General features: G+C 34.0%; 1 protein-coding gene across 2 annotated transcripts in view; it reads left to right on the top strand.

The window, feature by feature from the left end:
• The window catches only part of ARID5B (AT-rich interaction domain 5B), a 418,659-nt gene extending 404,734 nt beyond the window's left edge, over positions 1 to 13,925 (top strand). For both annotated transcript variants that reach the window (XM_053692259.1, XM_053692260.1), the window contains one exon: positions 11,135 to 13,925. In XM_053692259.1, coding sequence (XP_053548234.1) covers positions 11,135 to 13,303 — 2,169 coding nt within the window. In that variant the 3' untranslated portion in view covers positions 13,304 to 13,925. The remainder of the gene's footprint in view (positions 1 to 11,134) is intronic.
• Positions 13,926 to 14,821: the final 896 nt, after the last annotated feature.

Here is a 14,821-nt window from a genome sequence, read left to right on the forward strand (position 1 = left end):
TCATTCTCTTGATATCCCTTGCTGAAAAGCATATCTAGATAGGCTCAGTAGCTGCTGATTGGTGGTTACACATAGATGACTCGTGTGATTGGCTCACCCATGTGCATTGCTATTTCTTCACCAAAGGATATCTAAAGAATAAAGCAAATTAGATAATAGAAGTAAAATGGAATGTTGTTTAAAATTGTAGTCTCTAGCTGAATCATGAAAGAAAAATGTTGGGTTTCATGTCCATTTAAATTAACATAATTATATTTTAAAGATAAAAAAATATGTCCTTGCTAATTTTATACACAGTACACATACCCATGGTGTTCTCAGTATTATCTTACTCACAGACAGATCAGCTTTCTGCTAGAAATTTTAGAGCATGTCTCCCAATCATCATGTAAATTGTTGGACAATCTGGAATTTGGAGATAAGTTCTACTGTAATGATTTTCTCAGTTTAAATTCTATATTCCATAGACCATTGTAAATATATTAACCCCACCCAAAGCATCCAGGCTGCCCCCCAGAAATCGTAATTACCCTAAACTGAACATACTCTGCCCTGAGATATAATATTTTCAAGATTTAATAGTAAAAGTTATGTTAAACTGATATGAAACCCAATTTTTTTCATGATTCAGATAGAGCCACTTTCTAATTTACTCATATTATCAAATTTTCTTTGTTTTCTTGGTATGCTTTGTTGAATAAGCAGCAATGCACTACAGGTTGCTAACTGAACACATGGGTAAACCAATAACAATCGGTTTATATAGCCACCAATCAGCAGCTAGAACCTAGGTTCTTTGCTGCTCCTGAGCTTTCCTAGATAAACCTTTCAGAAAAGGATAACAAGAGAAGTAAATTGGAAAGTTGTTTAAAATTGTATTCTCTATCTGAATCATGAAAGAAAAAATGTGGGTTTCATGTCCCTTTAAGCTCAGAGCTAACAAAAATAATATAGTTACAACTTTGAGTCTGGTGTAATTAACTGGAAAAAAATAGTTGTGGTCTTTATATGTAAATGTAACACTGAGGGCTAGATTACAAGTGGAGCGCTAATTTATTGCACGCCCGCAAATAGACATATTCCCCCTTTTGTGGACATGCGATAAATAACCAGTAATTACAAGTGTTTTCAGTAGCAATTAGCACTCACAAAAGTGGCGGAAGCGAGGTGTTACAGTACACCCCTCACATTTTGTGAATATTTTATTATATCTTTTCATGTGACAAAACTGAAGAAATTACACTTTGCTACAATGTAAAGTAGTGAGTGTACAGTCTGTATAACAGTGTAAATTTGCTGTCCCCTCAAAATAACTCAACACACAGCCATTAATGTCTAACAAACAAAAGTGTCACAACAAAAGTGAGTACACCCCTAAGTGGAAATGTCCAAATTGGGCCCAAAGTGTCAATATTTTGTGTGGTCACCATTATTTTCCAGCATTGCCTTAACCCTCTTGGGCATGGAGTTCCCCAGATCTTCACAGGTTGCCACAGGAGTCCTCTTCCACTCCTCCATGACAACATCACGGAGCTGGTGGATGTTAGAGACCTTGCGCTCCCCCAGCTTCCGTTTGAGGATGCTCCACAGATGGTAAATAGGGTTTAGGTCTGGAGACATGCTTGGCCAGTCCATTACCTTTACCCTCAGCTTCTTTAGCAAGGCAGTGGTGGTCTTGGAGGTGTGTTTGGGGTCGTTATGTTGGAATACCGACCTGCGGCCCAGTCTCCGAAAGGAGGGGATCATGCTCTGCTTTAGTATGTCACAGTACATGTTGGAATTTATGGTTCCCTCAATGAACTGTAGCTCCCCAGTTCCGGCAGCACTCATGCAGGCCCAGACAAACTTTTTGCAGGCTTTCTTGTGTATCATCTTTAGAAGAGGCTTCCTTCTGGGATGACAGCCATGCAGACCAATTTGATGTAGTGTGCGGCGTATGGTCTGATCACTGACAGGCTGACCCATCACCCCTTCAACCTCTGCAGCAATGCTGGCAGCACTCATACGTCTATTTCCCAAAGACAACCTCTGGATAGGACGATGAGCACGTGCACTCAACTTCTTTGGTTGACCATGGCGAGGCCTGCTCTGAGTGGAACCTTTCCTGTGAAACCGCTGTATGGTCTTGCCCACCTTGCTGCAGCTCAGTTTCAGGGTCTTGGCAGTCTTCTTATAGCCTAGGCCATCTTTATGTAGAGCAACAATTCTTTTTTTTTCAGATCCTCAGAGTTCTTTGCCATGAGGTGCCATGTTGAACTTCCAGTGACCAGTATGAGAGAGTGTGAGAGCGATGGCACCAAATGTAACACACCTGCTCCCCATTCACACCTGAGACCTTGTAACACTAACGAGTCACATGACACTGGGGAGGAAAAATGGCTAATTGGGCCCAATTTAGACATTTCCACTTAGGGGTGTACTCACTTTTGTTGCCAACAGTTTAGACATTAATTGCTGTTATTTTGAGGGGACAGCAAATGTACACTGTTATACAGGCTGTACACTCACTACTTTGCATTGTAGCAAAGTGTCCTTTCTTCAGTGTTGTCACATGAAACGATATAATAAAATATTTACAAAAATGTGAGGGGTGTACTCACTTTTGTGGGATACTGAATATGCTTATGTACATATATATTTATGTGTTAATATATTCATATACATATATATTTATATTTGCTGTCCATCGCTGCGTGACTTTCCTGCGCTAGTTCTCATGCCGTGTCTATCTGCATGAGAATGTGTCTCCTATTGGAGCCTATGGAATGGCGCTCTTGTGAGCGCAATGCTTCTGTGCAATTGTTCGCATTGCATCTCACTTGGAAGCGATATTTTGCACTCAACTTGTAATCTGACCCTAAGTTAGATTTATTTTATTTCTTCTCTATTTTAAAATGTATCTGACAGACCTTAAAGGAACATAAAAGTCAAAATGAAAGTTTCAGGATTCAGATAGCTGTAATTTTAAGAGACTATTCAATTTACTTCTAATATGAAATTGACTTTGTTCCCTTGGTATCCCTTGTTGAGAAGCATACCTAGGTAGGCTCAGGTGCGGCAGGTGATTGGTGGCTACACACATATACATTTTCATACTGACTCGCCATATGTGTTAAGCTAGTTACCAGTAGTGCATTGCTGCTGTGGATCTGACTTTAACTATGTGTTTAACCCTTTTACAGAGATAAACACATAATTATATGCAACAGTGCTATAATAACATACTGTAACACATTAAAGCATTTTCTTTTTATGCTGTTATGCCCCTTTAACAGATGACTAATGTTCATAAATGATTAAAAATTGGAATCTGAAACTTAGACTTGGAATGAGTTGTGAATAAGGTTGCCACCCAGCCGGCATTTTACCAACATGGCCAGTATTGTTAAAGGGACGGTAAAGGCAAAATTAAAGTTAATTGGATTGGATAGAGCATGAATTTTTAAACAACTTTTCAGTTTACTTATATTATCAATTTTGTTTAGTTTTCTTAAAATCTTTTGTTAAAGAGTAATTCTAGGTGAGCTCAGCAGTGTGCACGTGTCTTTAGCCAACTAGCAGCAGTGTATGCAACAATGTTTATAACAATGTTATACATAGTATAAAACAGGTTTACTCTTCAACAAAGGATACCAGAAGAAAAAAACATCTTTTATAATGAAAGCAAATTGTTGTGTAAAATTGCATGCTCTGTCTGAATCACAAACGTTCTAAATTTGACTTTATTGTCCCTTTAAGGATCAGCTCAAAGTTAAAAATAAAGATAAACAAATAAATACAGATGCTATAACGGTAAGACTTATTTTATCTGTGCTGGAATCATAATATAAACCAATGATCATTTAAAAGGACATTAAACACTTTGAGATGGTGATATAAAATGATAAATCATTTAAAAAACTCTGCCATATACGTTCATTATTTATTTTGTCCCCCTCTTCCTGTAATTCCATTCTGAAATTGTGGGTTAGAAATGAAAATGCAGAAAACCGTTTAATTCTACACAGCTATTGGCTGCACACTCTAGTGACCTATTTATAACTGTCTCTAACTGGCCACAGCAGAGAAGGAATATGGCAGCTCCCATTGTTATATAGACACTAAACGGTCGATTTATCAAAGGCTTCGCAAACCTTTCGACCCCCTACGACTGCAGGTTCTCACAAGAGAACCTGCAGTCCATATTTAACAAGCATCTGTCATCCGGTGGCGAATTTCAATCTCTAAGGTGGCGAATTTTAATTTCCCCAGTCTCGTCGGGCCGAGGAGAATGACAGCTCCTGCCCGAGTGTGATTGGCTGTGCGCGGGTAGGGGGCGGATTGCACGTGAGCACAAAATAGCGCTCGTGTGCAATGCAGAATTCCGCCAGCGGAATTCAGCCCGCCAGAGGCAAGCTGCGGCAGACAGAGGCACGTATGTATGCCCCTGTCCGCCGCAGATTGACACTAAAGCTTACACTTATTTTGTCAAAATTTAAACAGCTATTGAAACTTTAAAAATTTTTTTTTGTTATTCTCAGACTTTTCTTTGAATGTATCATTCTATCTAGCATTTATTTAGGGCCAGATTACCAGTGCTCATTAACAGTTACATGCAAGCGATAAGGGGTTTATCGCGGCTGTTTAGGCGGGTCGGGTTTTCCGCTCGTATTACAAGTTTAAAGTAAATGTGATTGTTTGAAAGCAATTAAAGTTAACGCGGGTCAGGTTAGCGCAACCTCAGAGCTCTGGTTAACTATTTTGTGAAAAAGTATCACAAAACACATTAAAAAAAACACATTAAAAAATACATTACAAAGTACAGTTACACTCATAACACCACCATCTAATAAAAAATATTGCACAAAAAAGTTGTAAGGGCTCAAAGATGTTATATTATGTATTTTCTGTAAATATTTCACATTCCAATGTTCTGCAAATATATATATATATATACACAAACAGCCAAAATAAAAAGCACTCACCGGGTCTTGATTCAAATATACCTGTTTAATATATGTGATGTTTCGGGGTTACCCCCATCCTCAGACAATCATTAAAGCATAATTGTCTGAGGACGGGTGTAACCCCGAAACGTCACATATAATAAACAGGTGTATTTAAATCAAGACCCGGTGAGTGCTTTTTATTTTGGCTGTATGGATTTAATTTTGAAACGCACCCCGGGCAGGATATACAAAGGATGTTCCTGTGAGTGCTATACCACCACCAAAAATTATATATATATATATATATATATATATATATATATATATATATATATATATATATATATATATATATTAGGGAGTTCGGTTTTTCCCCCACTTTTTTTGCTCCATTGACTTCTTTGGGGGAATATGTTATTGTGCACGCTTTTTACAAGGGTTGGGCTAGCGCACAAGCAAAAAGTTTACTTTTAACTCATAATGCGAGCGCAACCCTATGCACGCAAAAAGCTTACTTCTAGTGCAGTTAATCTAGCCCTTATTGTTTACTGTCCATTTAAAAACAGTCCTAGCAGCTTTATTTCCTTATATATGCTATATAATTATTTATGCAAATTTATGCCAATTAACATTTTATTTCCAGAAAAGGTGGCTACTCTAATTGTAAGCAGGGGCATATTTTGACTTAGGACCAACTAGGCTTAGGCTTGTGCCTAAGGTGGCAATATTTAGGGGAGGTAGCATATGTTAAGGGGTCATTTTGACAGCACCTAGCATGACATTTGGAAACAAAATAAAAATACTGAGCTTGAAAAACTAAACAAAAAAAATTCTACAAGCCAAATGACCTGTATTTAATTACCATGTATTTTGTTTCTGCTAAAATTGCTTTCATAAATATATTTCAACCAAGCTTGCCAAATTTTAATGGTGAAGCCGTACACTGAATTTTTATTGGACAGGAGAATAAAATAGCTCTGTTGCATTCTGTTCAGACCTACAGGAATATGAATCACACCCAATTAATACCTTGTGCAATTGGAAGACACATTTAACATGGATAAAAATATTAATTTAAATTGCAGCTATTTAAATTTGTTTTCTTACGTAACCTACTATAAAAACATAGAAAATACAAAGTCTAGAGTGTACAATACTATAATTACTTTGAGTAATTAATTGAACTTAATATAATGAGAGTTTTATTCACTTGGACTTAGTATTTCTTATTTTATAATAGTGTATATGGGAAAACAAATTGAAATGTCCGCAATTTAAATTAATGTTTTTTTTTGCTCAGCTAGATATTAATTACAAGGCATAAAATGAATACAGTTCTATGTTATTTAATTTCAGTTGTGCGTTTTAATACAGAAATGCAGAGATCCCTCTAAGCGATCTACAGAGCTTTTAATATAATTTTTACCTTTTTAGAGCTCTATAAGGTAAAACTCAGAAGTAGAAAATCGCACATTAACAGCTCATTTTAAAAGCAAGATTTCATAAATTTTTACTTAACCTATATGGCTTATTTATTAAGGTTTTTATAAGCAGTGATTCAGTAGATTTAGTATCAGTTCAAAGTTGTAGTGTTTTTACACCATGACAGATTTTTCTTTTCACACACAACACATTTTAAGAATAACCTTTTCAGTTCATTGTGTTTTAGAAAAATCAATTCATGCAATAGCTCTTTGGTATTTTTTTTTGTGTTAATTTTCATTTTTGGACCCATACCTCTAAATTGTTTATGCTTTCTGTAAGGAACAATGATAATGGACACATTTTAAAAATGAGTTTCCAATGGCAACTAAATCTTTTTTTTCTTATTCATAGCTTTTCAATACAGTGAACAGACAATTAAAAAGAAAAATAATAATGATCTTTGTATAGTGATTACATGTTTTAAAAATCTCTATGGACTATAATTCTGTACACCACATGAAATATACATATTTTATTATAGTGAAATATAGTAATTTTCTTATATAACTTTTCAGCTAAATTAAAACAACTTAATTTGGCAATTGGGAACATACTGTATGTTTTTAAAAAGTTATATTATTTACCCATATGCTGAGGGTGTAGTTACAGTATATTTACAAATAATGACAGAAAAGAAGTGCTCAATCAGGAACATACAATGGCTCACTAGCTTGTTCTTTGGAGGGTCACTACCTGGGAGCAGCCTCTTTTAGCCCAATTGTGCTTTTTACAGAATAGAACTTTCTCAAATTATACCAGTCTGATCCCACATAAAACAGATGGTCCAGCCCAAAAATACCACGTAGTCTTCCTTTGAACAAGAAATGTGGCAATCACTAATGATCATTTTGGCCTTTTATGGGGCTCATCAGGGAGGTGCAGCCATATCCCCTTAGGGGTGTGATTATGACAGAAGCATGACTAAGCACACTATCCAAATATATTTAAAATTTACTTTGAAAAATTAGAAGCAGATCCTCTGTGTATTGATTGCTGCTGGGAATTAAATTTGCATTTGCCACTAGACATTCGTTCTGTGTATGAGGCATGTGGTTGGTATAGTGAAATGGAAAAAGAGTCGGTCCTTGATCAGGATAGCTCCTTAATTTAGATTCCATAACACAAAATAGTGAAATATGTAAACATTCTGGATTTAATATTTGCATGTCAGGAAACATTTGAAATACTCTTATTTGAAATATTTTTTATTTTATTTTTGATTTGAAAAATTAAACAGCTCTTATTTGATATACAGGTATGGGGAATGATTACTAAAATACACATTCTATTTTCTAAATTCGTCCACACTAAATAGAGATTTATCTAAAATAAATCTGAGTTGATCACAATCAGTCAAAAAAAACTTGATTTTTTTCAGAAAACCCCCATGTCTATGGGTATTTTTGTGGATATATCATTTTACAAGTTTTTCTAGATGAGTGTATTCAGCCCATATGATATTAAATTTTGCAAATTATATTAAAAATAAAAATTCCAAAAGTAATCTTATATAAAGACTATTTTTTTGATGGTCCCCAAAAATGATCTAAATAGTAAAAACAAATAATTTGTTAAAAAGACAAATGCTCATTGGTTAAACTTGCACACCTGGTGAGTTCCGGTGCATTAGTATTAAAGTGCAACACACAAATATCTGTGCAAATCCAGAATTTGTGTGTTGCACTTTGGCTATTTTCACCACTGGATTTATTTTGTTAAACGCTGCTGCCGGCAGCCATATTCAGCATTTATTTGTGAAACGAATGGCAAATTCCGAATTTATGCACATACCTATTATTTACTATTCCATGTATTAAAAAAAATCCTCTTAAAGGGACATGAAACCCCAAATTTTTATTTCATGATTCAGACAGAACGTGATTTTCCATTTTACTTCTGTTATCTAATGTATGCCATATTCTTGGTATCCTTAGTTTAAAAGCATAACTAGGTAGGCTCAGGGGCAGCAATGTATTACTGGGAGCTAGCTACTGATTGGTGGCTGCACATAAAATGCCTCTTTTTATTGGTTCACCCGATGTGTTCAGCTAGCTCCCAGTAGTGCCTAGCTGCTTGTTTAACATATACCACCATGAGAATAAAGCAAATTTGACAATAAAAGTAAATTGGAACATTGTATAAAATCACATACTTTATTTGAATCATGAAAGGAAATGTTTGTGTTTCAAGTGCCTTTTTTATTTATATGCAAATTAGTATTTTCTTTTTATTAGTTTTTCTCATTGTTTCTTATATTTAAGCAATGCTTACGTTACAATTACAATTTAAACCTACAGAGCAAGCTATGTATAAACAGTACAACAGAGTTAGATTAATGACTTCCATATTAATTGCATTGTAAGTTTATTACATAGTAATTACGTGGTAATTTGACCATCAGTTACGTCTCGCTGTCCTGCATGTGTCTCTATTTAATTTACACATACTTGAAATCTCAATTCCATTTTTGCAATTTAGACACACAAAAAAAAAAACGATTTGGCTTAACAATTGATGTTGGTTTGGAAATTCATTAAAGCTATTGCTGAACAGAAACAAATGATCGAGCTGAGGACTTTGAGAATATTATTATTCTTTTCCATTGCATTAACTCATCAGTCTGCTATTTTTATGTAATTGAATAAGCTCAAAAGACCACTGATAGCTCAATACTTATTAAAGAACTAATGGTGGTATTTTAAGTGAATGGAACTGTTATTAAAGGGAAAATATCCAGTGAAGATAACTAAAAGTCTTTAACTAATAAGAAACCCAAACACAGAAAGGTATTACAAAGAAACTGTACAGACATCTATCTTCAAAACAGTTGTGAATCATTAGTTTTTTTTTTATATTCATCCGAATGTGATGACCAGCAGTAAAGCATTTAGATAATAACTTTCTTGATGTTCCATTGATGTTTCATATATTAACAAGAAATAGACAAAAAAAATAAGAAGAATTCACTCAATGTTTTCTTCATAAAAGCCCATCAGTCTGTAGTTTCCCAGATGGAACATTCTAATGACCATACAGGTTAGAGGTTAGTAGACTACATAATAGAATGAATGGTATGCATTGTGAGTGCAAGCTTTATTATTAGAGAATATGTGCGCGGCAGCACACTGATGGCTACTTATTTAAGCAAAAGAAAGAGATGTTAGTAACTGTACATATCTATCTGAACACTGACAGCCTCATTTTCAATCTTTTGATAACACACATGGAGTTCATAGCAAATGTCAGTATTAAGATTCCTTTTAAAGTCTTTGTCAGATTCAATAACCCAGTGTTTGCTCTAGAACTACATTATTTAGTTAGCAAATATCTGATCTAAAAGATAACAACATCTCATATTGATGCCATTATATTTTTTGTATGTGGTTGTACCTGTATATAGTTATTATTTACATTTTAAATAGTCAATCATAAAACAAAGTACCCTCTAATGTAAATAAATATAGAAATACAAATTACATGAGTTATTCAGTGAGAAATGAAATAATAGTTGTTCGATGAGGACATGAAATGGATAATGTAAGTCATTTTATATCAAGCAAGTTAAAGCAGTTTTATTTTAACTTGTTAGCAACAGGTAATGCAGGTTATGGACAACTGATTATATTGTATTAGTGCTTACTGGTTGCTAGGGACAACTGATTATATTGTATTAGTGCTTACTGGTTGCTAGGGACAACTCCTGTAGCATCATTGGTGGAGAGGTATCAAAATATATAAAATGTTGTTTCACTGAACATGGGACATAAGCTTAAAGGAACTTAAATCCAATGTTCTTTCAGATGGAGGATACAATTTTAAAAAAAAAGTTTCCAATTTACTTCTATTATCAAATTTGGAAGCGTGCAAAACTACATGACAGGAGATAGTTCTGCCATCTAATGCTCTTGCTAATGTAGAACATTGTGGCAAAACTGCTGCCATATAGGGCTGCAACCTTGTGCACACTCCTGTACTTACCTTCCTGCTTATCAACAAAGAAAAACAAGAAAACAAAGAAAATTTGATAAAATAAGTACATTGGAAAGTTGTTTAAAATTGTATGTTCTATCTGAATCATGAAAGAAAAAAATTGTGTTTTATGTTCCTTTAAAAGGGACACTGAACCCAAAAAAATTCTTTCGTGATTCAGATAGAGCAGGCAATTTTAAGAAACTTTCTCATTTACTCCTATTATCAATTTTTCTTCAATCTCTTGGTATGTTTATTTGAAAAGTAAGAATGTAAGTTTAGATGCCGGCCCATTTTTGGTGAACAACCTGGGTGCTTGTCCATGGTTCTGAACCAAACATTTGCTGGCTCCTTAGCTTAGATGCTTTCTTTTTCAAATAAAGATAGCAAGAGAACAAAGAAAATTGATAATAGAAGTAAATTAGAAGGTTGCTTAAAATTGCATGTTCTATCTGAATCATGAATGAAAATATGGGTGCTCAGTACCCCTTTAAATATATATATTTTGTTATCATTCATTTGTATAAAAAAATCTGGCAATTTTTTCAGTGCTTAGTATATGGGACACAAATTCATAGTAAAAATAAATAAAATAAAAATACATAAAACTAAATTAAACAACTTAAAAGGGTTTAGATGAAACAAAGAAAAACATGACTACAATGCCCATTTAATTAATTTGAACATGGGCTCTTTGACACTGAAACAATTAATTAATTAAATATTAATACTGTATTTTTTTATTTTTTTAGATTCCACTTAATGATGACAGTAATTTGGAAGAAGATGGAATACATATATCAAATGTGTGTGAGTCAGAGGAGACAAAAACATCTGTAGATTATTGTGAATCGACAATATCAGAAATAAAACAACCTTCGTCTGTGGAAAAAGAGGAGTTGGATGAGACAATCTCTAATGATGACCATGTGAAGGAAGACGAGCATCTGCTTAAGGATCCTATTCCCAATGACTCACCGACTCATGTTAAAGAGATTGATTCCAGCCAAGCAGACGAACAACCACAAATGTCTAATGAAACTGCACAAATTACAAAACAAGAGCAAAACAAACAAGATTTTACAGACCCATTAGAAAATGAAACGCACGATGAACAGTTTAATATGTTTCCCACAATTCAGGTGCAGTTGCAGGATGAACTCAACATTGAGGATGAAAAACTTCCAGATATGCCAGATTATATTGCAAACTGTACTGTAAAAGTTAATCCTTTGGGATCTGAAGGCCTAAAAAATCCATTGGACAGCAAACTATTACAAAACGCTTTAAAACAGAATCCCAAAGTTTATCTTGTACAAACTCTTGACATGCTTAAAGAGAAAGATACTGCTATTTCCATGAATGATGACTCCTCGTTCACCTATACTCCACTTCTGTATTCAAGAGGGAATCCAGGAATTATGTCCCCGTTGGCCAAAAAGAAGCTTTTATCACAGGTTAGTGGGGCTACACTACCTGGAAGTTACCCCTATGGCTCCCCACCACCCCTAATAAGCAAAAAGAAATTAAGTTCCAAAACTGAAACAACATCATCATCGTTACAGACTCACCAATTATCTAACTCTGAATCTGTTCCAATAAACCGACCATCTGTGATACAACATGTACAAAGTTTTAAACAAAAAAGCACAGAGGAAAAAAAGCCAACAAATGACTCATATAAAAACAATATATCAAACAAAACAGATTCTTACCGTTGTGAATTCTCAAAGCATAATCAGAGTTTACTTGCTGAATCTTATTCTTTAAAAGCTAGCATGCATGAAATGAAAGATAAAAATGAAAAAAGAGTACAGCAACATTCAAATATGCCTAGTTTTTTTGCTGATTTTTATTCATCACCTCATTTGCACAGGTTGTATAGGCAAACAGAACACCATCTTCACAATGAACATTCAGCAAAATACCATCCTCGGGAAACAATCAGAGATTCAGAGAATGTGTCTTCTTTAACACTGCACAAACATCAAGAAAAACTTCATTACCAACATTCTTTGCACCAACATGAAAAACAGAATTCATGTGAAAACACAGATGATCAGCCAACTGATTTGAGCCTTCCCAAATCTATGCACAAACATAATACAAAAATGGCAGCATCCAATGTTTCCCATCAAATGGTACCACAGGAAAGCAAAACCCACCATCTTTTTCAAGTTCAAAATAACAAAGGTGTGGGAATAGACTGTAATCCCAAAGCATGTAGAGTTTTACCCATGTCCATGTCTGCTTCTAAAAGAAATGCAGAATCCATCCACAGACCTAAGTCGCATAACGCAAGACTTGATCATTTAAGAAAGATGGAAGGTTTGGTTCATCCAATCACAGTTGGCAAATCCGGCACACAGAACTTTGGGACATCAAGATCATTGAAAAGAAACTTAGATGATATGGACAATCCTATTAGTGAAAAGAAAATTAGAGCTGTATCTCCTCTGAATTTACCAAAGGAGATATCTGTGAAAGAGACATATACTGCTCAAGATGGAGAAAGCAGCAAATCGGTGCATGATATTCATTCTAGTAGCATGATGGACAGTCACAAGTACCCACTTTCATCACATATCTTTCCTGGAATATATCCTGGAGGGTTATGTGGTGGGCTTAACTCTCGCATACCAACTACCTATTCTCACCCTCTACAGTACTTGAAAAACCAGACTGTGCTTTCACCTCTAATGCAACCTTTGACCCTCCATTCCTTTATGATGCAGAGACAATATCTAACTAACTCCACTAACTCACAACAGTTGTACAGACATTTGGCTTCTGCAACACCTGTAGGATCTTCATATGGAGATTTACTACACAACAGCATTTATCCCTTAACACCTATCAACCCTCAATCTGCTTTCCCCTCTACTCAACTGTCATCTGTACACCCTAGCACAAAACTTTAAATTTCTCTAAATTGAAAAGCAAATGTTAATATTTTAGCTACATTCCTTGCTCAGTAAAATATTCTGCATAACAAACAATGTTTGTCTACTGTGTGGGTCACGTTATAACTTAAGCCTTCAAATCTTATGTAACAAAACTAAGAATGGGCTATGTCAATACCATTTTTTTGGCTTGAAAAATACTTTCATGAACATTGTAAATGTAATATAATATTTCCAATTTGCACAACATTTATGTGATTTTTAACATCTTGGTTTAATCCAGATTACTTAATGTGTTATATACATTTTGTGAAAGTAATACAGTTGAAGCTGGAATGGGTAGAAGCATTGGTGACGCATATGTACAACTTGGACAAATTGCTTTTTGTTTTTCTGTGACTGTTAAAGGTTCAATCAATGCAATGTATAGTAACGAGTCAATCAATTTGTTATGGATTTTTAACACTATAAAGGCGTAAAGGTAAACACTGTTCAAATGACTGTACATATCTGCTCTTAAAAATACCAGTGGCGCTGTCTTTTCATCTAATTTATATGGATTAATCTTTCAGTTGATTCTGTGCTTTTTTATTATTATTTTTTTTATTATTAAACAGTATCGTGTTTAACTGCAAAGTCATTTTTGAGAGACTGATTGTTGTTTTCATGGGTGTAAAGATGTGTGCTTTATTAAGCAGCCCTTTGTTTTTACGTCATTGTTTACAAACCCAAGAAAAACATTTTCAACATCTATTCCTAGTGTAAGATTACATTTATTTTTTATTTATTTTTAAATCCAGTAGTCCGATTATAGATCATGTTATGCACATTAAAATTTAAAAAGTTAATTTAATATATATAAAAAAATATATATTATACATTTATACGGGTGTGTGTATATATATATATATATATATATATATTTTTTTTTTATATATATACACACACATATATATATATATATATATATATATATATATATATATATATATACACACACACACACACGTATATATATATATATATATATATATATATATATTTACACATGCGCACATACACACACACATACAGGGGTGGAAAAAAGGCTATATATTAGTATGTGTTTATATATACATATATGTGTTTGCAAATATATATGTATTTAAATTTAGATTATGTAAATAATGGATCTGCACTCAAATCAAAGGTGTAGATTTTTTCACTCTAGCTGGATATTGTATAAGTAAAACATAATGGATTATTGTTTGAACAGCATTTCATAGATTGGTGATACAAAGTACACACATGCATATATTTATTTTTTTCGCAATTATTCAAAGAGGTATTCTCTCAAGGTTGTTGCTAATATCATTACTCTAATACTTTCTTGCTTTAAGATTTTGAAGAGTTTGTAAGATTTAGTTATTTTGAATTATGACAATCCCAATATCATTGTTACAATGGCTTAAAAAAAAGGCAACAAATATGATATGATATAAAATATTTTGAAAATGACATATAATGGCGATTATAATGTTTGTTCTTACTTGGGGC

The sequence above is a fragment of the Bombina bombina genome, chromosome 9 (genome assembly GCF_027579735.1).
Source record: "Bombina bombina isolate aBomBom1 chromosome 9, aBomBom1.pri, whole genome shotgun sequence".
In the NCBI taxonomy this organism is placed as follows: Eukaryota; Metazoa; Chordata; class Amphibia; order Anura; family Bombinatoridae; genus Bombina; species Bombina bombina.